Source organism: Coturnix japonica, chromosome Z (assembly GCF_054131305.1).
Source record: "Coturnix japonica strain WE chromosome Z, WE-NBRP24, whole genome shotgun sequence".
NCBI classification, from domain to species: domain Eukaryota; kingdom Metazoa; phylum Chordata; class Aves; order Galliformes; family Phasianidae; genus Coturnix; species Coturnix japonica.
Window position 1 is genome coordinate 8,850,335 of NC_140702.1, and position 23,897 is coordinate 8,874,231.

General features: G+C 45.7%; 2 protein-coding genes across 3 annotated transcripts; one reads left to right on the plus strand and one right to left on the minus strand.

Moving 5' to 3' along the window:
* Window positions 1–211: 211 nt before the first annotated feature.
* Window positions 212–8,784, plus strand: TMOD1 (tropomodulin 1). Its single transcript, XM_032441459.2, has 9 exons — window positions 212–344; window positions 1,845–2,001; window positions 3,148–3,267; window positions 3,443–3,532; window positions 4,066–4,196; window positions 4,523–4,630; window positions 5,131–5,274; window positions 5,462–5,606; window positions 7,282–8,784. Exons 1-9 carry the CDS (start codon window positions 225–227, stop codon window positions 7,344–7,346), a joined length of 1,080 nt encoding a protein of 359 aa, XP_032297350.1. The 5' UTR covers window positions 212–224; the 3' UTR covers window positions 7,347–8,784.
* Window positions 7,717–23,882, minus strand: TSTD2 (thiosulfate sulfurtransferase like domain containing 2). 2 transcript variants are annotated; one of them, XM_015849962.3, is made up of 9 exons: window positions 23,767–23,882; window positions 23,355–23,632; window positions 22,312–22,420; window positions 19,018–19,143; window positions 17,034–17,139; window positions 15,157–15,275; window positions 14,353–14,511; window positions 13,571–13,709; window positions 7,717–13,297 (listed from the first exon to the last, which is right to left on the minus strand). In XM_015849962.3, exons 1-9 carry the CDS (start codon window positions 23,863–23,865, stop codon window positions 13,038–13,040), a joined length of 1,395 nt encoding a protein of 464 aa, XP_015705448.2. In that variant the 5' UTR covers window positions 23,866–23,882; the 3' UTR covers window positions 7,717–13,037. The 2 variants fall into 2 exon arrangements, with proteins under 2 accessions (XP_015705448.2, XP_085384056.1); XM_085527930.1 differs by lacking the exons at window positions 7,717–13,297; window positions 13,571–13,709; window positions 14,353–14,511; window positions 15,157–15,275 and adding an exon at window positions 14,967–15,135.
* Between the last annotated feature and the right edge of the window lie 15 nt (window positions 23,883–23,897).

The window sequence follows — 23,897 nt, forward strand, 5'->3', positions numbered from 1 at the left end:
GGTGCGTCCAGCACCATGGAAATGGGCAGGGGGCCCTGAGCAATCTGACCCAGCTCTGGAGATAGCCACGCTTAGAGCATAAATCTTGTGCAACTCTGTGATAGCCAGCACTCCCCCGCCAGCAGGGCTGCCGGGTCATGTTTCATGCAGGCAGTGCTATGCTCTGTGTTTGCATTTCAGGTCCTGCTTCGGCACAGGAGTGAGATTCAACAGACTGCTTTAAGATGTCTTACAGAAAGGAGCTAGAGAAATACCGGGACCTGGATGAAGACAAGATCCTAGGAGCCCTGACAGAGGAGGAGCTCAGGAAGTTGGAGAATGAACTGGAAGAGCTGGACCCTGATGTAAGTTGCTTTTAAATGAGACCTGCTTGGTGGTAAATCCCATGTAGCTGTGGGCAGACGAGCTGTGCTAGTGCCCTGTTCTGTGACCGAATCCTCTGCAGAGCCTGCACTTGGTGCAAGGATGGAGGAGGCCCCAGAGAAGCAGAAGCAGTTGTGCCACTGCCAGCACTGTCTGTGTATGGGGCTTTGTTTTATGCTGTTCCCCGGCCCATTCCCAGTGCGCACACTGCAGTGTGACAGCGCTGTACCAATTTCTGGCTCAGCAATTAATGGCCAGACTGTTGGAAAACTTGCTTGTTGTTGCACAGCTGTTGCTCTGCACCGCTTTTTGCAGCATGGTGTTGGCCACTTGGGCTTCTCGCACTGTCCTGACACCCTTCTGTTTTGGCAAGATCTGCCTTCATACATGGGAGCCTGCGGAAGCTGCTCAGTCACCTTGGAGGGGGCATTTGGGTTTTGAGGGCTGGGTTTCGTTTTCACAGCAGACTGCAGGTGGTTGATACGTCCCTATGTATAGGCAAAAAAGCAAACCTGCAGGATGGGCCAGTTGCTTTATCTCTTCCTGACTTTGGCAAGAGCTGCATGAATGCACACACCGGACATCATAGTGCCAAGCAGCTAATTAATGCCTTTTGGATGTAGAGCTGTCCTGTGCCCATGGCAGGGGATGTGTGGAGCCAGCTGGCGGGCTGCTGGCTTATGGCAGCACCAGGTGATGAGGCTGGGCACTGCCAAGGGAGAAATTGCTCCTGTGATGTGCAGTCAGTGTTACTGGGGGAAACGATGGGTAGCGCCGATTGCATCATCAGTGTTTTTAATTGCAAATGTCAGCACAGAAGAATAATTGAGGGGTGTCAGGCTGTCTTTTAGGATGATGCATGTGCGCTGGTAGGCTCACCTGGAACAGCACAAAGCTGGAGAAGCTGTGCCTGATCAGCACCAGGTTCAGATGTGTCTGTTCCCTATTAGTTCTTCATAGGATTTTCACTGCAGTAGGTTTAAATTAAAGTCAGTTACGTAAGTGGGCTTAGAAAAAAAATGAGCATCTTGTTTAAAATCACCTCGGATGTCTTAAAGAATAAATGGCGACTTCTCTCCAGCAAAGCTTTAAAGAACATGCCTAGCACCAAATCCGGGAGCAGTCTTACTTATTGCATTAAGGCTGTTCTATATTTAAATATAAGCAGGTGCTTACGTGCCGTATGTGTCAGGCACAAAGCAACTTCCCATGGCGGCCCATGCGGCTGAGTAATAAGAAGGCAGCCTGGAAAGAGAGATGGGGCTCTCGGGGCTTTGTTCTGTAGTGGAGCTGCATGTGAAGCCATTCTGGTGTGACCTTCTATGCCTGTGGTTGTGTGAAGGGTCACAACTGGCTGCAGAGAGCACTGCAGCTCTGTTCCTCTGTGTGACACATGTGGGGGGTTGCCTGAGCTGATCCTTATGGGATTGTGGTGGACCAGGCCTGCAGGGATAACCCGTGTTCCCCCCTTTTGTGCACAGAATGCGTTGCTGCCAGCAGGGCTCCGACAGAGAGATCAGACGCAAAAGCCACCAACAGGCCCATTCAAAAGGGAAGAACTGATGGCCCACCTTGAGCAGCAGGCGAAAGACATTAAAGACAGAGAGGACTTGGTGCCTTTCACTGGTGAAAAGAGAGGTATGGTCCTGCACTGCACTGTGGTGAAGGCGGGATGGGTGGGAAGCCTGCAGTGCACACACAGCAGGACTACCCCCTCCTCCTGTGGGTGCTGCTCTGCCTTCCACCACAGCTCCACTCAGCCATCACGATCCCAATGGTTTCCTTCTGGCCTTCATCATGCCCTAACGGTCTCAGCCGTGTTTGATGATGAGCCATTTCACCATTTCACTGCTTATTGCCACCCCCATCTCGCCACGGGAGAGCCCTCCATGCAGCTGCTCCTTCCCTGGGGCTAAATTTAGTTCCTCTGTGCCTGCAGACCCCTGTGAGCAGGATCTTTGTTTCTCCCCTCCGGTCTCTGGCTCTGGTTTCAGAGAGGAGATGAAAATAGCCCTGGCCGACGTGCCGGGCCTTGCACTTGCTATCTGTGCAGCCATGCTGGGCTCTGAAGGGAAGGCCGGTAGGGCCCTGCCACACAGCTCCTGCCCTCACAGAGCCTCCCTATCACAGGAGGGGTCCCTGACAGGGCAAAGCCCAAGGGCTGCAAAGGGAGAGTGCCCTTTTTTCTCCTTGGGGTGGCAGAAGGGCAGTTTGATGGGGGACACAGCCTTCAAAGAAGGGAAGTTCCCCAGATCAGGCTGTTCTTTCTGAGATTGGACTGTGCTGGCTGCACCCTGATGGGAAGCCATGCTCTGCTACAATGCTCTCCCTTACTCCACCTCTGCAGCAGGACGGGGTGTGGGAGGGAAAATGTGATGGAAAAAGGCTCAAGGACTGAGATAGCAGCAGGGAGATCACTCACCAATTATGGCCACGGGTCAAACAGACGCAGTGTACGGAGATGAGTGTGATTTATTGCCTATTGCTAAGAGATAAGAGCAGTCAGATCCAAAAGCAAACTAAAATCACCTCCCACCACCCATCCCCATTTTCTCCTTCCCACAGGCAGCACAGAGGAGCGGGGGCTGCAGTCAGTGCCTGACACTTCAATTTTGCTGCTACTCTATAGTCCCTCTCTCCTAGGTCTGGCTGTCCCCGCTGCCTTTTACACCACACAGTTCCCACCCCACAGAAACACGCTGTCAGGAGGAGCAAAACAGAGCCCTGCAGCTGTGGGACAGGTGCTGCAGCTCTGCCGAGTGTGACCTCACTTTGCATTTATAGGAAAAGCTTGGATCCCCAAGCAGAAGCCAATGGATCCCGTGCTGGAAAGTGTGACTCTGGAGCCGGAGCTGGAGGAAGCCCTTGCTAATGCCTCTGATGCGGAGCTCTGTGACATTGCTGGTAAAGCAGCTACATGTTAATTGGGGGTTATTTAGCTGATAGTTTATCTTTTTTTTCTTTTCTTTTCTTTTTTTTTTTTTTAATGGGAGCTCAGCTCTTTGCTGATTGCGTAAATGTCACCAGTTTTGACAGGATTTAGTTCTTCATTTTTGCTCACCTTTTGTTTTATTTCTAGCCATCCTTGGCATGCACACCTTGATGAGTAACCAGCAGTACTACGAGGCGCTGGGCAGCAGCACCATCGTGAACAAAGAAGGACTTAACAGTAAGTGATCCCGCACGCCTCGTGGGCTGCAGCATTGCCTGCCAGCCTGGATGCAGAGGTGAAGTGGGAATTATTTTTAGGCTGAGGGTTGGGTTTTTATTTTCACTGGACTCCTGCCACCCCTGCCAGGCTCGTGTGTGAGCAAAGGCCCTCTCTTTGGCTGGAGCACAGTTGCTACAGCTGTCCAGCCTTGGGCTGGTGCCCACCAGAGAGACGTTTCCTTTGCAGTCTGCCATCTCCTGGTGTTTGCCAGAGAAATGGCTCTTCTGGGGTATATTTCTTTGTGCTCTGTCTTTCCTTCCAAATCATGACCAGTAGGGGAGGACAGGTAGCACTCAGAGGAATGGCAATGGTGGCATCACAGAGCAAACCGATGGGAGGAGGCTGCTGCATTAGCTGACAGAACACTTTGCAGTGCTGTGGCTGTCCCTTCTTTGCCATCTCCTCATGTGTCTTAGCATGGGCCTTCTCTCAGATGGGAGTTTGAAGAGTGTGGAGGATCACAGTATCCTCAAATAGCTTTTCACTTACAGGCGTGATTAAGCCCACAAAGTACAAACCAGTTCCTGATGAGGAGCCAAACTCAACAGATGTGGAAGAAACTCTGAAACGAATACAGAACAACGACCCTGATCTTGAGGAGGTCAACCTCAACAATATTATGGTATGTGCACCCACCTGCCTAACAGCACCAAACGTTTGATATGAAGAGGGCAAAGACTGAGCCTGCTTTGCTGCATGGGGTGATACCATAGTAAAACTGGGCGATGATGGTAAATGACATCACCGTGTTCCTTAAGCCGTACAATTATAGCAAGAGAGCTTATAAAAGCACTTATCAATCCCTTCCTAAATCGCTTCAGGGCACCTAGTAAGGTGATCTCAACAAGGTTTTCGGAATATAGTTCAAATGTGTTAGATATCTTTGATACCAAATGCATCACATATCTTTCATGTCCTAACACAGGTCCTCTGCATTCCTTTTTGCAGAATATTCCCGTACCAACTTTAAAAGCCTTTGCTGAAGCACTGAAGACTAACAGCTACGTGAAGAAGTTCAGCATAGTTGGAACGAGGAGCAACGATCCTGTTGCTTTTGTAAGTGTGGTGCCATGCTGTGTTGGCTGCTTGTGGTAGAGCTGCAGCAGGGCTGGTTCTCAGACAAGGTGTTTTCAGAGTCAGGTGGGCAAGACTTACAGCTAGTGGCAGCATGGCTGTAGTGTCGTATGGAGTAAAACATGGGCAGGTTGAAGGTTTTCCAGAGCCATGGTGCTGGCTTTGTAAGAGGGGTGGGTAAGAAGGACTGTCACAGGGCAGCCACAGGAGGGGGCTGTCCTTTTTTGGGGTGGGTCTGAACATTTCTGCATACAAGGCATTGCTGTGGTCTCCAGCATGCTCAGCTTCAACAGTTCCCTCAGAATTAGAGGGAATCCCCTTCGTCTTTCACAGAACTCTCCTCTCTGGTGGCAGTGATGCCCCAGAGCATGCCAGCTCTTCCAGGTATCCGCCAGAGAAGAGGGGAGTGAACCCCCTCTGCTGTAGAGCACTCTGACACTGCCTGTGTCATACCAGCTCTTCCCAACTGCTTCTGCCTGCAGGCACTGGCAGAAATGCTGAAGGTCAATAACACGCTGAAGAGCCTGAATGTGGAGTCAAACTTTATCTCTGGGTCTGGCATCCTGGCTCTCGTTGAAGCACTTCAGAGTAACACATCCCTCATAGAGCTCCGAATTGACAACCAGGTAAAGCACAGACAAGCAGGAGCTCTGGTCTAGTGACAGTGTCCTGCTAGCAGGAAGTCAAGCAGCTGGTCAGAGGGGAGGTGACTGCCTTCTGCTGCTGCCAGTTTGTTTTGGGAAGGTTTTAGCTCCTTGTTTGTGCTGCAGGTCTGCTTCTATCTTCAACAGTTAACTTTTCTGTTTTCAAAAGAGCCAGCCTTTGGGCAACAAGGTAGAAATGGAAATCGCAAACATGCTGGAAAAAAACACCACCCTGCTGAAGTTTGGGTACCATTTCACTCAGCAAGGCCCCCGGCTCCGCGCATCCAATGCCATGATGAATAACAACGATCTAGGTGAGTGGGCTGGCGGCAAGCCCTGCAGCCACTGTGGGCAGTCCCTTGTGGGAGGAGGACAACCACTCACTTGTAGGCTCTGCTGGGTGTACTTGAGTCAGATCCCACCTCCCCAAGGGCCTGATGATTCCTTGATCCTTAAGGAGGAACATCTCCTCCTGCCAGTTCCTAAATGCCACAGAACCGGTCGTGGCTGCTTCTGTTGTGGCAATGGAAAGTGCTCTTAACCTGGAGATGCTGTGCAGCACAAAATAGTGGATAAGTGTTTCTGGATGTAAGAGTGGACCTTGTTGGGAAGGAATGAGAGCTGTAAATGTGCCTTGGCAGTGACATCCATCATACGGCATATGGCAGCGCTTGTGATTCCTGCCAACTGCTCGTCTTCCTCCAATTTCATTTCCACCTTAACTAGGAGATGAAAAATATTAGAGATGCATTTGGAACACAGTGGGACTTGGCCCCTTCTCCTCCGTAAAGCAAACTGGAAGTATTTCTAGGGACAGGTGGCTTTCAGTTCTATTAATACTCCCAATGAAGTGATCAGAACTGCTTGTGAAGCAAAACATGGTAAGTCTGAAAAGTGCTGTTTAAGCTAATGCATGTGACAGAGGGTTGCCACTGCACTCTGGGACAAACCCTTCCTTAGAAGTCTGCACAGTGCCCAGGGACAAAGCCAGTGCCTGCCCCAGCAGCTAGGGAGGTTCCTGCTAGGAGGTGGGGCCATCTGAGGACAGACCTGATGTTAAAATGGCAGCGATGGAGAAATGGTGAAAACTTAGAACCCTGCATTTTAATCTGCATGTGATTTACCATTTATGGGGTCTTCTGATCCTTTGTGAGTTAAATTCAGCTCAGAAAGCACAACAAATGCTAAGCAGTTGTCATACTCAGATAATAAATGTAGTGTGATTTTTGTTGGCTTTCATTTTGTTTTAAATAATGAAGCAATCTTGCTTCAGGCAGTACCATGTGTTTAGCAGACACAACCAAGCATAGACCCATGTCAATTCCTCACTGACCACACAGAATACTTACTTATTACAGCTTATTGTGTATTCATTCTGCCTTCTGCTGGATTCCTGTTCACTACAGAACTGCTCCAGGAAAGGCTTGCCATTTTCTGTCCTCAGAGCAAGGCTTTTAATGAGCATGAATGCACAATATTCAGCTAGAAGATCTGGATCTAATGTTTCAATTGTTCCTGCTCTTAAGGGAAGGAATGTGCAGCTTTGCCTTTGACCAACTTAATCACAATCGAAAGCCTGAAAGCTCAAGTCATTAGTTAAAAATGTTGTGTTTGGTTGTTTTTTAAATGTATATATGTATGTATATTTAATCTGACCAGGAAAAACGAGAAGAAAGAACTACGACATCTATCTCTTGTTGTCACCACATCTGCCATTACCACACACCTTCCAGAAGAGATGTTTTAGCCCAAGTCAGATTACTAAGACATCTGCATGACTAAGCGAACAAAGGCTGAAAGTAGTTTCTGGCTGTGAGACAGCAACCTCAGCCTGCTTTCCTTATCTTTAACCTGAGTAAGGCCATACCTGCTCTTCAAAGCAGGCATTCAGAAGCTTGTGCTGTAATTTATCTTTCCTGGCAGGAAGCGTTTCTAAGGTCCTTCTCCTTCCCTTTGCCATGGCTGACTCCTCTTCCTCTTCTTTTTCAGTGAGGAAGAGAAGACTTGCGGAGTTGAACGGGCCTATCTTTCCCAAGTGCAGAACTGGAGTGTAGCTCCCAGCCACGGCGGTCATTCCCAGCGGGTCTGTGCTACTCTGACAACCTACAGGCAAAAAAAGAAGTGCCTTGACAGAGTTATTTGTGGTGCCTTGGTTCTGTTTCATGCACTAACAGTTTAAAGTACCTAGTGGCTGTAGTTGAAGATTTTTATCCAGTAGCACTGTTGATGTTTTCTGTAGAGCTGGAAACTATTCAAGCCAGTAACCTGACAATGTTATGCAGCCTCAGCTGAGCGTACATCCCGGTGTAAAAGTAACCACATTAACCTGGGACCTTATTTTTCTATAAACGTTCTGCACAGTGTTCTATAGAGGTAGGATGTAGCATATATGCATGAGTGAGAGATACAGCTGTTCCACACACATTACAGAAGTATTAGAAAAATACTTTATTTTTTATTCCCCCCCCCAAAAACGATCTCAATTAACTATAGAGGAGCAACTAGTTTAACAAGCATTTCTATTATTCAGAAACATGGCTAAATTAGTGTACTTTTTTTACCAACATTTTGCTGAGTCAGTTATTTAGATGTGCTGCTTTTCAAACGAATCCCCGTGTTTTCTTAGAGAAGACTGATCCCCACCCACAGCCACGCAGTTAAGTTGAACGTAAGGCCACCAGTTGTGAAATAAGAGTCTCAAAAACTGAGCGCTGGAGAATGGGGCAGCATCATTCCACCCTGCGTGTGTCTGAGTACAAGCATCACTTCTATGGATCTGATGCGTATCCCGAGTTTAGTTTGGCTATTTCAGGCCAATCAGTAAATGAGAGTCCTCTCTTCTAATCCCCGCAGTTTCATAACATTAAAAGTGCACGTCCAGATTCTCACTGGAAACAACTCAAATCCCCTTTCTCCGCTGCTTTGTCAAGATGACCCTGTCCATTAAATTCTGTTATGCTGCAGATTGTTTTGTTTAATGCCACCCATAATACATGCATCAATGCAAGGGTAAGCACCATGTCCTCAGAAAGCTGCTAACAAACACAAATATCCTGACTCTAAACTTAAGACTGCCCACAGCCTGAAAGCTTTCTGTCCTTCACAGAGGAGTAATTAACTCCCCCTGGGGATACGCGCCTCCCAGACACGCAGTGTAGTGGATCCAGGACAATCCCATCCCACATCCCTGCTAAGATTCTGACTGATAGGAAGACTCACCGGGCAAAAGCATTGCCATACAAAAGCCTTAGTCTGACGACAACACATCCTAGCAAGAGTTCTCACTGGCAATAATCTACCTGTTAAAAGTAGTTCTACAGCCTCTTACACATACTCCAGCAAAAGCCCCACGGATTTCTACAGAGCTTATGCACCGATACCATTCACTTTGGCCCTGGACAACAGAGCAGAGAAACACTACTTCCATCAATGTGGGAAACATATTTGTCGCTCTTCAAAGCTTAATAAATGTGCCAGCAATGCCAAATAAAATGTGTTTCTATAGCTTCTTCCTCCCTCCCCCCAGGCCTGCAAGTTCCATTTCATAAAATGAAAACAATACATAAGAAAATGGCTTGAAGATATTAAACAACAAAAAAGAAACTGGCAGAGAACGTCTTTCTACCCATATGTGCTGCAAAAACTTCAACTAATTCATCAAGGTCAGCTGAAACAGCCTACTGAGATCATAGAATGGCTTGGGTTGGAATGGACCTCAAGGATCACCAAGCTCCAACCCCCCTGCTGCATGCAGAGCCAACAACCTCCATATCTAATATTAGACCAGGCTGCCCCATCCAACCTGGCCTTGAAGACCTCCAGGGATGGAGCATCCACAGCCTCTCTGGGCCGTAGCAGGATGAAGACAAAACAGAGCGGGTGCTCCTCAGAAGATGAGACCCAGGACAGGCCTAAGCTGCATGACAGAATCAGGTGCTTCAGGAATTCAGCAGTGATAGAAGAGGAACATCTCATTCAGCGTCCTATGGACACTCAGCCTCTACACTAACTGAAATCCCACTTGCCCAGGCACTTGTTGATGAACGTTGTGTGAACATATCAGAAAAAGAAGTTACGGATCTCTTTGAGAAAATGATGGAAGACATCAATCTAAATGAAGACCGTAAAGCTCCTTTAAGAGACAAGGATTTGTCCACAGAACGTCAGATGGCTGACAAGTACATTTCTGCAACTGCCAAATCTGGTGGACTGAAAAACAGTAAACATGAATGCACCCCATCCTCAACAAGGGTACATTCATGAATTCCAATCTGGAATTGCTGAGGAAAAGCTTCTTAGCTGTCCTGAGCCTTTGAGAGTGCCTTTAACCAGCCACCCAGTTAGCTATGGTAACAGCTTTGGACATGAAGGACTTCTGTTGGATGCCTTGGAAAGGCTTCTGTACAAGAAACAGCAGAAAATATCAATTAGAAGAAACAACATACACTTGCAAATGTGGATTGCAAAGGATTCTAGGAGGAGAAAGAAGTCTCTTACTGTTATCAAGAGCAACTGATGCAGAGCAAGCCCATGATGACAGCAGCAGTGAAAATACTTTCTGCTGTGTACACAGACTTGAATGGAATGGGTTCAGCAGCCCCAGTGACTTCAGAACTGCATAAACACACCTTACCCTGGGAAATCCTGATGGCACCCAGACATGCAAGGAGATGCAGGGAGCACCGTCATGGATGTGACAGCAGCATCCAGTCTTCAGCAACAAAAGCCCTTTAAGAAACATCTTTTCCTGTTTTGCCAGAGTAACATCCACATTAACCACACAGTCCAATCACAGGTAGGCTGATGGTACCCAGCCCTGATAACTCAGCTGATCTTCCTCATGGAACTGCTTTGATAAACATGCATGTCAGAGAACATAAGTGAGCTCACTAACCACTGTCAAACAGAGATGTTGCTGTGCCAAGAAGCACCAGGCTTTGTGGTGAAAGGCATCACACTGTGCAGCAGCGAAGTTACAGTGATGTTTAGGAGCAAGTGGATCACTGTTCCATCTCAGCAGCTCTCCGGCAAAAAGGGAAGAAAGCTTCTAGGTGACTGTGGACAATCCTGGCTCACTCACCTACCCTGGAGCTGACATGCCTTCTCTAAGGCATTACCACCAGCACACAGCAATTCATACCTGCATTTATCTCAGAAAAGCAATGCAGAGAACAGGACAAAAAGGCATGTATCGTACCCTTCCCCTCACCTCTCTGCAGCAGAGGGAACCTCTGTCTGTACATTTCAAACCCTTCTCCACTGTTGCCTTAGTGCAGCAAGGACCAGAACAGGCCCTGTGACTCTGAGGTAGGTAGGATCTCCAGCTGCCTGCTCTCAGGAAAGTTGTACCTGGTAGCCAAGTCTGCCACAAGTCTGGGTTTCAGCATTTACTGTTAGAAAATTAAGCACCAACGACACACGAAGTGTATTTGTGCAGTACTTTAAAAACTATTGATGGAAGCGCTGAAGGTTATTAATCATTATACCATTTTCAGAGGATCACAAATATAGTCTTCCTTGCTTTATTCTGTACTGAAAAGTGGTACAGAAACAACTTCCAAATGACTTTCACTGGCACTAACAAGCGTAGCCAAGGTGACAAGACAGTGGCCTTTTTTATGATAAAAGGTGCGGCTTGCTTAAGCAAATGGGTTGGAGAATCTGAACAACAGCTTTGTTTATCATTTGATAGGCCTCTCAGGTGAGACCTTCAATTATTTTCTTCAATGAGATAAATGGTCTTGCACCTGTTCGGTCAAATAAGCAAGATCAGATTCACAGTTTAGTTTAATTAACATTTCTGGCACTTACATATAGCTGATACAGCAGAAGGGAGATTGCAGTTAACAGAGGCACCAAGAGACTAGATTCCAGAGCTCCTACTTTAGGAAGACCTGCACACTTTGATCCAGAGCTGAAATCTTGCCAGATAAAGAGGCTAGAAGAAAATCTGCAAGACTCACACCCACAGCTGGGCACTTTTCTTAATGAGCTGGATGAAGTGCGTGTTGGATATTCCGGTGCTGATATTTCTGCATGCTGCATCTACCCTGTGTGCCCTTCGCTGACACTATCCTCAAAGAGTATTGAAGTCATGTATTAAATAGAAGATTTTCTCAGGGCTATGCAGAAGACTGTCCCAGCGTCACAAGGGTGGTGGCTTCACCTGCACAAGTACCGTTACTTGTTATTAAGCCACCTTTCAGAAACACGCTAGACAGAATTCTAGAAGCCTTGAAAAGGTTATTTTCACACATAGACCTTGCATAAGAAGACCAAAAGCAAGAAAGTATAGATCAGGCATGTCCAACCTGTGACATGGGAGAGCTAGTAATTAGCCCCTCAGATTTGTCTCAGAGGAATCTGAGACAGGCTCCTCAAAGAAGCTGAAGTACATCCATACTGATGCTCACAGCATGGGAAATGAGCAGGATGGATGCCACGGTGCAATTAGAAAACTGTGGCCTAATAGCTATCACAGAAATGTGGTGGGACAAATCACACAAGTGGAATGCTAAAATTGAGGGCTACAAGCTTTTTAGAAGAGATAAGCAGGGAAGGAGGGGCAAAGGAGTTGCCCTCTATGTTAAGAAGTGGACAGATGGCAAAGAGCTGCCTCTGAAAAACAACCATGAACAGGTTGAGAGCTTGTGGGGTAAAATTTAAGACCAGACCAATAAAAGGCATCTGTTGGCTGGTGTCTTCTACAGCCTCCTGGTCAAGGGAAGCCTGTTGATGAGGCCTTCCTACTTCATCTACAAGAAGCACTGCGTTCAAAGAATCTCATTTTGTTGGGAGATCTTAACTGCCTGGATGGGAAAACAAGGCAGCAGGTTTTAAGCAATCCAGAAGACTCCTAGAGTGCACTCAGCATAAACTTCTGGTCCAGATATTAGACAGACCAACAGTGGGTGAAGCATTTCTGGACCTGGCCCTCACCAGTGCAGAAGAGCTCAATGAAGAGGCTAAAACAAGAGGGAGAGTGGGCCATAGGGATCACAGAACAGCTTGGGTTGAAAGGGACCTCAAAGATCATCTAATTCCAGCCCAGCACAGGAAGCCAACTGTTTCCTGGGCTGCATCAAAAGAAAGGTGGCCAGCAGAGCAAGGGAGGTTACTGTTCCCCTCTGCCCCCATAAGGCCCCATCTGGAGTAATGCATCCAGGCCTGTGGTCACCAGCACAAGAAAGACAAGGAAAGGCTGAAGGGACTTCAATCCAAAAGCCATTCTGTTTCTATGATACCGAAACTCAACCTGTATTTGCAAAGCACAAATGCTCCCAACAACCTGAATTGTTTAACATGGGTAATAAATCTTATTGCTTTTTCAGACATTCACACACACATCACCATCACTTCCATTGCCATAACTGGTATTATGACAGTCTCTGTCCTCCCCTCTTTGTGTCTCAGTAGCAACTTGCTTCAAGCTGTCATTTCTTTCTAGTGTAAGCACAGCTGAGCCCCATCACACAATCTCTTCTGCAAAATCCCCATTGTAGAGGCCTGGCTACAAGACAAGGCAGGGAGAAGAATCCAGTGGCACTAGTAATATATTGTACGCTCAGGTATATAATGTTCAAGTAATGGATATTTTTTCAGTATACTGAAGTGAGTTATAAACAAGACTTTCCTAGCCAACAGACTTTTGTGATTTCTTAGTAATCCAGTTGAGTAACAGATAGGGATTTGGTCTTAGAAGCCCTTCAAATCAGCATGAGTGCTGGATCAGCTAATGAAACAGCTTAATCTTCTCCTGTGCCCCGCATCCCTTGTGAGATACGTTCAATGGGTACCCTTGGCCGTCTTTTTGTACATTCACATTCCTCCTTTAGTGCCTGTCCTGGAGCCCCTGAGGTCACCTGAAGCTCTTTCTCTTGACAAAGTGGACAGCAAGCTGTAAGACCTTTCTTGCGACAACTCAGACACGTCAGGACAAGCTGCCGGCAGTGCTGGCTGGAACAAAGTTTATACTGGTCCCACAGCGTCCCACAGTATCTGCATGCTGGAAGGAGTTAAAACAAACAAATACATTAAGACCCACACTGCTCCATCTGACCCTCATGCAGAAAGTTCTCTGTGGCATCAGGAGGCTGGAATCTCATTTAAATGGCTATCCACTGTCCTTCTGCTTTAGTTTTATTTTCTAAAAACATACCTCATTTTTAAACTTCTAATTTTAGTGTTAAAAAAAAAAAAACAAACATGTTCTACACATCTCAGTGGAACCCACTGCAGTAACTCCTCAGCCTTCTGTATTTCTGTTATCTGTTCTTACCTGAGATGACATCTTCATTGGAACAAATGGCATAACGATCATCAAATACAAACAACTTCCCCCTGTAGAACCCATCTGGAAATTCCTCCAAGTACTTATGAATTCCACCTTTCAGCTGGTAGACTTCTTTGCACACTGCCTGTTCAAAGCACAATAGCAGAAATACTGAAGGAGACAGCAGCAGTGGGCCTGTGCCAGAACTACAAAATCAAACTTGAAGGCATTAGGGGTTCACTGAAAATAAGCAGTTTCTCAGTAACCCTCAGATAGCACCACATGTGCCCATAGATCTAGTCAGTGCCATGGCTAGTCTCACAATGCTGGCTTGTTGACATAATTCAAAATGTATTGCACAAATAGAACAGTGCAGTTCCAGCTCCACTGCACTGGAAAATCACTGACAAGCTGATTTGAACCACAGTGAAATGCTCAAGCTGTGCTGCAAGAAGTACAAGTGTTGCCTAGATAGAGCTTGCAGAAACACAAAGCTCTCAAACTCTCCTAAAACTCCACTAGAATGGTCAAGGCACTTATAAGTAAATACCTTTTCTCAAGAAATAGGTTACTATTTTCACACCCACAACTGTAAGCCTATGCACATCATGCTGAGATGCAATATACCATCTGTGCCCTGGGTAGGCACCATGAAGCAGATGTGAGACAAACATTTCCCCACACTGAGCAGTTTATACCAGTAATCATTTACCAGTAAAATAAACGACAGGCCACCCTTCAAGCAGTCTCAGCTCCTCAACACTATCACACTCAGAATGGTATCTCACCTTGCTCCGCAGGTATGCAGAGCCTCTTTCACAACGAATGCCTCCTGTGCAGTACATCAGGACACGTTTGTTTTTGAACAGCTTCAGGTTTTCATCAACATAGCTGGGAAAATAGCTGAACTTCCTGATATCTGGAGCCAGACAGCCCTGGAAGCGTCCCTGCAACAAGAACAGATAACCATGTAAATCGGGTATAAGCTCTCTTACATGGTAAGGTCTGTATCTCAGACTAGAGGAAATAACTAATTCTGGGACCAGATCAACCAAGTTACTGCACACACCTAACACTACACCTACTTAAAGCTGCTCCTCAGCTGTGATTATGCATCACAATAGCTGTTAAAATTGTTAACAAAATTCTGTATATGTTTCTTCTCATTCAAACATAAATGAGGAATCTAGTAAGAACACACTGTCAGAGAAAGGATGAACTACTCGTATAACAGTGCTGAAGAGCTGGGAAATGGAATACAAAAGGCAGGACAACCCCATCTGTGACATATGGGACAAGGCAAGAATGCAGGAAACATCCTTACAAATTATACTAATTTTAGTTCAAACTGTCTGATACTCTGTATTCATGCTTTACAAACCACTTTGTCTTTTCCACACTCCAAGATGTTTAAGCACCCTGCCAGGCAGGCTCCATTCTAGGAGTCCCACTGCCTGTATCTAACCATCACTGCTAAGCTGATCTTGTTACGTGTTCCAGTCAGTGTGACCAGTCTTGGTAAAGTTACATCCCCCAGGCGTGGACTGCTTCTCTGCAGCACCTGTAACACACTGCAAGAAGCAAACACTTACTATTTTACTTTCATAGAAGTTCCTACAATCCAGCAAGATGGTATCACACTGTCCTTGACTGGACTGAGACAGATAATGTTCTACTTCTCTGTGAAATTCCTGAGGGGTCAAATGGATTCCTTTAAAGAGAAAGAAAACAAACACAAAGTTTTGAGAATCAGAACTACAACACAGCAATCATATATGATCTTGCTGATTCAGATTCTCCTCAGATTTCCAGTCAAAAGCCAAAACAGAAATTTTTCTGTGACAATTTAAGAAGTTATCATCTCAACTCATCTAGACATTATCCATGTTCAGCTTCCAATTGCAATTCTTTCCAAAGAAACCATAGTTATTTCTATTCCTTGTGACAGAAAAAGCAGCAGATAGTTGCCTGTCTGTATGGTTGTCTTTGTTACATCTCCTTAGCAACTCTTACTACTCTAAAGAAATATCAAAATATGTTTTCTTCCACTTGGCTCATCTTTCACTGCATTTAGATGTGCTGAAGCTTACAAAGGAGCAATGTTTTACCTGAAATTCACATCTGTTGATCAAAATGAAAAATTACTGTAACTGTTCACCTGCTTTAAGGCTGCTCAGGACTTAGAGCTCCCAACTTACTGGAAAACAAAAAAGCCTCATTCACTAAAATCCCTTAACATACCAAAAAATAACCCTACAAGCAAATCACCAAGGTGATGGGAACCATCTCCACAAAATACTGTTAAATAGAAGTATAAAAAACAAATTGGAAAATAAGAAAAGAAAAATACAAACCTGGTAGAACATGAAAAGCCTCCTTTACATCCTGTAAACTGTTCCCCTAGAAATAGGGGAAAAAACAAACAAAAAACATCTGCGAAAACTGCAGAAAAACACTGGGGAGAGAGGAAGTCACAAAAACATGCTGCAGAAATTTGCCACCAACAAAAACTGCTGGGGGAAAAACATGCTCTGCTAATCAGTATTTGCAGCGCTACTGCTCACTGTTCAAGTGCACAGTAACATGAGTACAATTTAGGACTGATCAGAGGAGCTTTATGAAGTGAAAGATTGGACAGCAGCTCCCCCTTTGCTCCCTTCTTCTCTGTGATGTGAGTACAGAAATTCAATATATCATTTCAGGAAAAAAAAAAAGTACAGGGTGAGGAAAAGTAATGCTAACAAAGGCAGGTATCCATGCCTGATAGTGGTGGATTAATTATTAACAAATAACTGTTAATAAGGGCTCCCAAGAAGTGGTTCCCTCTGTAGCTTGTTAATTGTCACAATTGTAAGTAATCAAATGATGAATAAGATGGAGATGGCTCTTGACGTAGCCCACACGAGTGAAATATCCAGTATTATTTAAGCTCAGAAATGGAGCAATGCAATGATCACAGACTGTCAGCTTCTGGTTCAAGGGAATGCTCTTTTTCTTGAGTAATTTCTTAGCCAGACCTCTTAATCTTAAATATAAATAATTCTATCAACACTTTACAATCTATTTAAGCGTCCTTAGGGTAGACACATAGCCAGTTATGTGGCTTTCCAGTCTTAATCCATACTAAACATTTATAGGAAGCAGAAAACAAATGTTGTTTGTGTCAGGAGCTGTCATGGATCTGATTCAGAAGCTGGTTCTGCTGTGCTGTGACAGACAGGAGTGTGGCTGCTACCCTCAACACACAGAAAGGCAGATAACAGTATCAAATGAGGAAAGATGTATGTACTCAAGAGTGAGCTCCAGCAGGATTCTAGCAACTTCTAGAAGGAAAAAAAGCTAAATGCAGGTCTCTGCATCCACAGCAAGAGAATCCACTGTATCCAAAGGACTGCAGGCTAATGACAATAAGAGCAGTGGAGTGCATCTCTCAAGTGAGATCCTCTCATTTTTCACAAAATCTACTCACCAGTTTCTTTATAAGAGATTTCTTTTGGATCAATGCCCAGTGGTACAATTTCTTTGAATACTCCAACTCGAAGATCTGGGAAACAGTGAGCTCCTCCTGCACTACTCTAGGAAATAAAACACAGGAATAATCCAATACAGTTTCCAGGTGTGAAGATCAAAAATATCTACTTTAATTTGTACAATGCACTATAAACTTGAAATTGTCTCAGTGGCTGAGAGAAAACAACTGCCAAAATCCAGAGGGCTAGGGATCAGTTTGCTCCCAACACCAACAGACAGGTGTCTTTGTCCCAGTGACCTCCCAGCCTGTGTCAGTCTCCATCTGTTAGGAGTCAGCAAGCAGTGATAAGGCTGAGAAAACCTTTCTTAATTAGAAACACGGTTGTTAACATCCATGACATGAAGGTCAAAGCCTCTGACCCTTCTTCTTGGCACAGGAACTTGAAACACTCAGTCACTTCAGTATTTGGCATGCAGAGGAATCAGAGCACATAAAAGGCCACCATGGACCACCACCATCAAGAGTGCTGGTGCCTGGAGAGATCATGCAGAACTGCAGATTTTTCCAAGGTAAAATTCCATCTGTATTTTGTTTTTGCAACTGCACAGTAGCTGGTCAGGTTTGCCTTTGTGCCTCATACAAACTCAATACACAAATTGCTAAGAGTGAATCAGTGCTGCAGTTCTATGTGGGATATGAGAGTCACAAGCTTCACTAACATATTTCAATTTAGTTATTTATGCAGAATACAGTATTACTCCCTGCAAGAAAAACTATGTGGAAAAGCAAACAGCAGTAAAAACAAAAGTAGCTTTTCTTCCCCTCAGAAAAACTACATGCAGTGAAGGGTTAGCAAAAGCCCACCATAAAGCCATATGGTGCACACAGGTGCCACCATCATCTGAAGACAGTATTCAGCATATATGTTTAGGCTTAAGTAGTTATGCACTAAGTGCAGTAAGGAGGAAACTCTTGACTCCACTTATATATACTTATTTATTTATGTATTTATATAATTTTTCCCCTACAAAACATCTGCATCAAAACATGTCAACATGGAATTGACACTGCACCCTGTAAGGACAGCAAAGCCTACACAACACCTAAACCAGTAAGTAAGGACCATGAGAATACACTGCATGGGTTGAGAAGCCCAGGTTTTGACAGTTAAGTAAGAGTAATTGCTTGCTGAAAAACAGCAGATTAAAAGCATATTCCTTCCTCCACCTGTACACAGCCTACAGGCTTTGCAACGGATGCCATCACTCCTTACAGTAACTGCTACTGCTGCTTGCACCAGCAGATTTCTAAACAAAGTTTAGGAACACCTATCTGCACAAAGATAGCAGAACTGCTGCTGAGCCACAGAAGTATTGAGAGAAATGAGCCTTGTTCACAAGGTATCCTCACACACAAGTTGCATAGAAGCTTGTATATTCCTCTCTGCTTGATGTCTATACTTATTTTGTAAACTCTCACCAAATACAGCTTAAGTTACAAAGGTTGATCAACAACTTGAACTTAAGAACTTTGGACTTACTGTACAGGCTTAGTAGGCTAATAAATACTAAATTCTGCGCCCTGAGCAGCATTAAGTTGGAGTTAATTACAGATGTGATGCAAGATACAAAGTGGGGGGTTACATATCAGGGGAAACACATATTTGGCAGACAGGGAAGTCTAAAACCTCCAAGTACTTCAGCCAATGAGGAAAGGAAAAGGGACCATAAAGTCAGAAGGCAGGGATACAAAGGAGGCTGTGGAGGCACTTTGAGACCCCAAGGGGAAATGTCCCTGTCCCTTTATTTGAGTCAAAAAAGCCAAAGATTCTCCTCTGTCCATTTTTGGGGGAAATAAAGATTATTGAGCATGCCTATTTAAGCAGAATTTTTCCCATCAAGTATATTATTAATAATCAGTGTGCTCATTTTTTAAAATGTCCTACATTAACAGGGCCTAAAAAGAAAATAGTTTTTCATACCTTGAAATCATCTCGACACAAAATGTCTTTGAAGAGAGGCTGAGCAAGCATAACTTCAATGTAGAGATTGGTAGCTACTTTGCTTCCACCAACTGTTCCATTAATTCCTTCCGAAGCAACTCGTACCTAGAAGGCAAGAGCAGAAGAAAAGGCCTACAGCTTAGTACCAACAGAAACAGATTGTGGTGAAAATGAGCAAAATATGATTCAGTTATGAAAGGCAGACACAGAAGTAGGTTTGGAAAAGAGACTAATGAGGCAGGGATGGAGACAAAAATGATTACAGTGAAGCTGAGCAGAAAAAAATAAAGCATAGTAAAACATAAACTGGAATTAAAGAAACAAACAAACCAGGAGCTGCCTTTATGCTATTTCAAAAGACTGACAGAGAGGTAAGTTTGAGCAGTAAACAGAGATAATAACTGGTTAACTGGTAGGGTTACTCCAGGCAACCCAACAGGCTCCCAAGCAACCCTACATGCTTGAGTTGGAATAGCTGAAAACTGCTTGATGGAAAGAGACCGATGGGCTGTCAGCTGAATATGAGCCATCAGTGTGCCCAGGTGACCAAGGCCAATGGCATCCTGGCTTGTATCAGGAATGGTGTGGTGAGCAGGACTAGGGAAGTCATCCTATACCTGGCATTGGCACTTCAAGTACTGTGTTCAGTTTTGGGGTGCCCAGTACAGAAAGGACATTGAGGTGCTGAAACAGGTCCAAAGAAAGGCAACAAGGCTGGGGAAGGGCTTGGAGAATCAACCCTATGAGGAGTGTCTGAAGGAACTGGGGCTGTTTAGTCTAGGGAAAAGGAGGCTGAGGGGAGACGTTATTGCTCTCTTCCAATACCTGAAAGGTGCTTACAGCGAGAGTGGGGCTGGTCTGTTCTCACTGGTGACAGGAGGGGAAATGGCCTCAAGTTGCACCAGGGGAAATTTAGTTGGCTATCAGGAAACACTTCTTTACAGAAAGGGTTGTTAAGTACTGCAATAGGCTCCCCAGGGAGGTACTTGGGTCACCATCCCTGGACGTGCTTAAAAACAGTTTGGATGTGGTGCTCAGGGACATGATTTAGAGGAGGGCTGTTAAGATCTGGGGTAGTATGGTTGGGTTGTGGTTGATCTTGATCTCTAAGGTCTTTTTCAACCTGAGCAATTCTATGATTCTATGATTAACAAGCAAATACTGCAGTCAGCATTCAAATTCCTACTGAAAGTCTGCTTCAGGAAGAGCAGTGGGATTGTGCTCAATGACTCAGATAGCTGAAAGGAAAATGTGAGAATGTATAATACAGCATGCAGTACTAAATGTCAGCATGAGTCATTTCACCTACATCACTGACACAAATCAAAACTTCTGAGGTGAAATGGGGAAGAAAAAAGACTGAACACAGGAGTGGAAAGAAAAAAAAAAGCATTTGAAAAGGCAACTGCTGAAACAAATTGGAAAGGGAAAGAAAAAAAGACTTTCTTCCTCCCCTATCCAGCCACTAGAAAAGATACTGAGCCAAAGAAAAGAAGTTAGTGCATCAGAGGACATTTTACCCTCAGACTCTGCAGATGTGGACTAAGGGAGATGTCTTCTTTTCTTTCCTTTTGAGTAAGGAAGGTTGGGTCTGTAGAACATGGAGCACTGAACCCATTCTGCTTTAAAGATACCCACCAGCAGCAGTAATGCACTTGAACACAACATGGCTTATCTTAAGGTACAGAGGCAGGTCTTCTACTATTGGCATAGAAAGAAAAGCTATTCAGGAAGACAGGTCATATATCAAAGTAGTGTCCTGATCTGAGCTGCCCTCTTGAAAAAGTCTTCCTCTCTTAGGAGCTTTTGAGCCCAGAGTTTGCCTCTGCCCATAGCCTCCAGTAGCCAGCTAGATGAGCCAAGTGGCCTGTTGGCCCAAAATGAAACTGAAGCTGAGAAAAGTGAGAAAGTAACGTGACATGCCAATGAGTGTCAAGCAGGCATTCCCTTTATTACAACACTGAGTGTGTATAATACGTACATGTGCACTGAGAGAAGCAGAGACTCCGTATTTAAGGGTATTGCATATACACACTCATTACACTCCAAAGACATGGGCAGAAATCCCCCTTCTACTCAGCTCTTCTGAGGCCCCATCTCGAATGCTGCATCCAGGCCTGGGGACTCCACCACAAGACATGGAACTCTTGGAGTGGGTCCAGAGGAGGGCAGGCCACTAAGATGGTCAGAGGGCTGGAGCACCACTCTAGAATACTGAAGGAACTGGGCTTGTTAAGCTTGGAGAAGAGAAGGCTCCAGGGAGACCTCATTGTGGCCTTCCACTATTTGAAGGGAGCATATAAACAGGAGGAAGAACTGCTGTTTACAAGGGTAGATAGTGATAGAACAAGGGGGAATGGTTTTAAACTAAGACCGGAAATTTAGGTTGGACATTAGGAGGAAATTTTTCACATGGAGGGTGGTGATGCACTGGAACAGGCTGTCCAAGGAGGTTGTGGATGCCCCATCCCTGGAGGCATTCCAGGCCAGGCTGGATGTGGCTCTGGGCAGCCTGGTCAGCTGGGTGGTGACCCTGCCCACGGCAGGGCCTTTTCAACCCAGGCCATTCGATGACTCTATGAACCACGGCTGGGCCTTTTCAACCCAGGCCATTCGATGACTCTATGAAATTCCAAGAAATAATTAACACCTCTGGTGGCCATGGGATGAAGCCAAATAGTCATTCTCATTATAAACTTCCAACCTTTTAAGGGGGGGGGGGGGTAGACCAAACAGGTTCTGACTGATTTTACATTGAGCTGAGGCATCCGTTTTGCCATCCTATCTTCAACAACAGGACACCTCTATTCTACTTTCTTATCTTCACTTGTTAGTTTCACAGCCTCCACATTTTGTACTTGAGCTTACATTTATGCAAACATCCTGTCCTTCAGCTTGTATCCGCTCAAGATATGCAAAAGGCTGTTCTCACAATATGGAAAAGCTGTTCTCATGATTCAAAATGAACAAAGATACCATGTAGGAAGGAGCACTGCTATGTTGTGGTGTGACCAAAGCAGTTAGTTGCTCGCTTTTCACTCTTGACAATTCTGAATTACAACTTGGTGCCATGACCCCAACCACTGCACTTGGTATTGACACATCCAGCAGACCCCAATCTGTGTGTGCTGCATGTCCAGCTTGGCCTTCAGGGCATGCTGAACTGCACTTGTTACCTCACCACAAGGTAAAATGAGCATCATTGATCACAGAGCCTACAGTACATCACTCACTCACATGTTCATATCTTAATATATCTGCCTAGAACCTTACCTTGCCAGTGAGATGCAGATGCTGGCACAGAGCCTTCTGCCAAGCACAGAGTTTCTCTGGATCCTTCACCTCACAGTAGCAGTAATACAGAAGTACTTCTCCCACCTTGCTGCCCAGAACACACAAAAGATGAACAAGTAGGAAAAGGATGTTAGAGTTGAAAGCACAAACCCGTTAAAAAGCTGACGATTTTCTCCTGGTGGATGTAACAGGGGAAAAAAACACAAAATTCTGGAGAGGTTAGAACTGCTGAGTCTAACTCATTTCCAAGAGAAAAGATATAAACTAAGGGTAGTACCAAAATTCCTTCTTCTATGAACTAAGGTGTGGTGTCCCACCTTCTGGCTTGCCTGAGCCAGACTGACTGAAGCAGAATCATCTTGGGCCACATATATGTAAGGCTGATCCAAAATTAAGGCCTCCTATATACTCTCAGAAAGTACAGTCCATGCAAAGAGCACAATAACACTATTAGAACAACTTATCACCTAAAAAACACTGTTTTTCAGCATTGCCACCAGCATTAGCTACACATTTCACTAATGATGAACAAGAGTCTGCATGACAAGCTAGGGATTAATTCTGGAGCAGTCCTCATAAAATGTATAGAACAGTTTATATCACAGAATCACAGAATGACCCGGGTTGGAAGGGACCTCGAGGATCATGTAGTTCCAACCCCCCTGCCTAGCAGGGCCACCAAACATACACCTTTACTAGATCAGGTTGCCCAGGGCCCCGTCCAACCTGGTCTTGAACACCTCCAAGGACGGGGCATCCACAACCTCCCTGGGCAGCCTGTTCCAGGGCCTAACCACTCTCCTAGTGAAGAACTTCCCCCTAACATCCAACCTAAATCTTCCCTCTTTTAACTTAAAACCATTTCCCCGTGTCCTGCTATTGTCAGTTTATGCATGTAAGTATCTCATTGCAACTCAACACATTCCATTGAAAACTTATAGCTCCTATTCTCAGGTTCCTGTAGCAAAATAGAAAGCAAGAGTACATATTCGTGCATAGAGCATAAGCCACACCGGCCTTACCTGGTCAGCTCGTCGCTGCGTAGGCCGCTGGTGTCGGGCAGCACCTCGCAGAGCTCTCCACAGGCCTGTCCTCCCGCCCGCTCAGCACACACCGCCCTGCTGATGGTGCCATGCCCTGCCGCCTGCTGCTCCACGTCCCCGCCGTGCTGCGTACCGACGTGCCGATGGATACCACGGCGCTCACGGAACGTCTGCCGGCAGCACCTCCACCACACGGCCGCCCCGCTGCACGGGTAGGCGGCCGGCACCTCTTTGGCCTTGACGAACAGGGAGAACGCCTGCAAGGCAGACGGCCGTTACCACAGGCGGCCGTTACCACAGGCGGCCGGTTACCACAGGCGGCCGGTTACCACAGGCGGCCGGTTACCACAGGCGGCCTGGAGCCCCAGCGCCCCGTGCCCACCCTACGTACCTTCCTTCTGGCGGAGGCACGCTGTTTCCTAGCGGCGGCCGCCTGAGCCGCAGCGCTGCACCGAGATACAGCCTCCGTCTGCGCCTCGCCCGGCGCCATCTTGCTCCTTCGGCCCCACCCCCGGAAGAGCT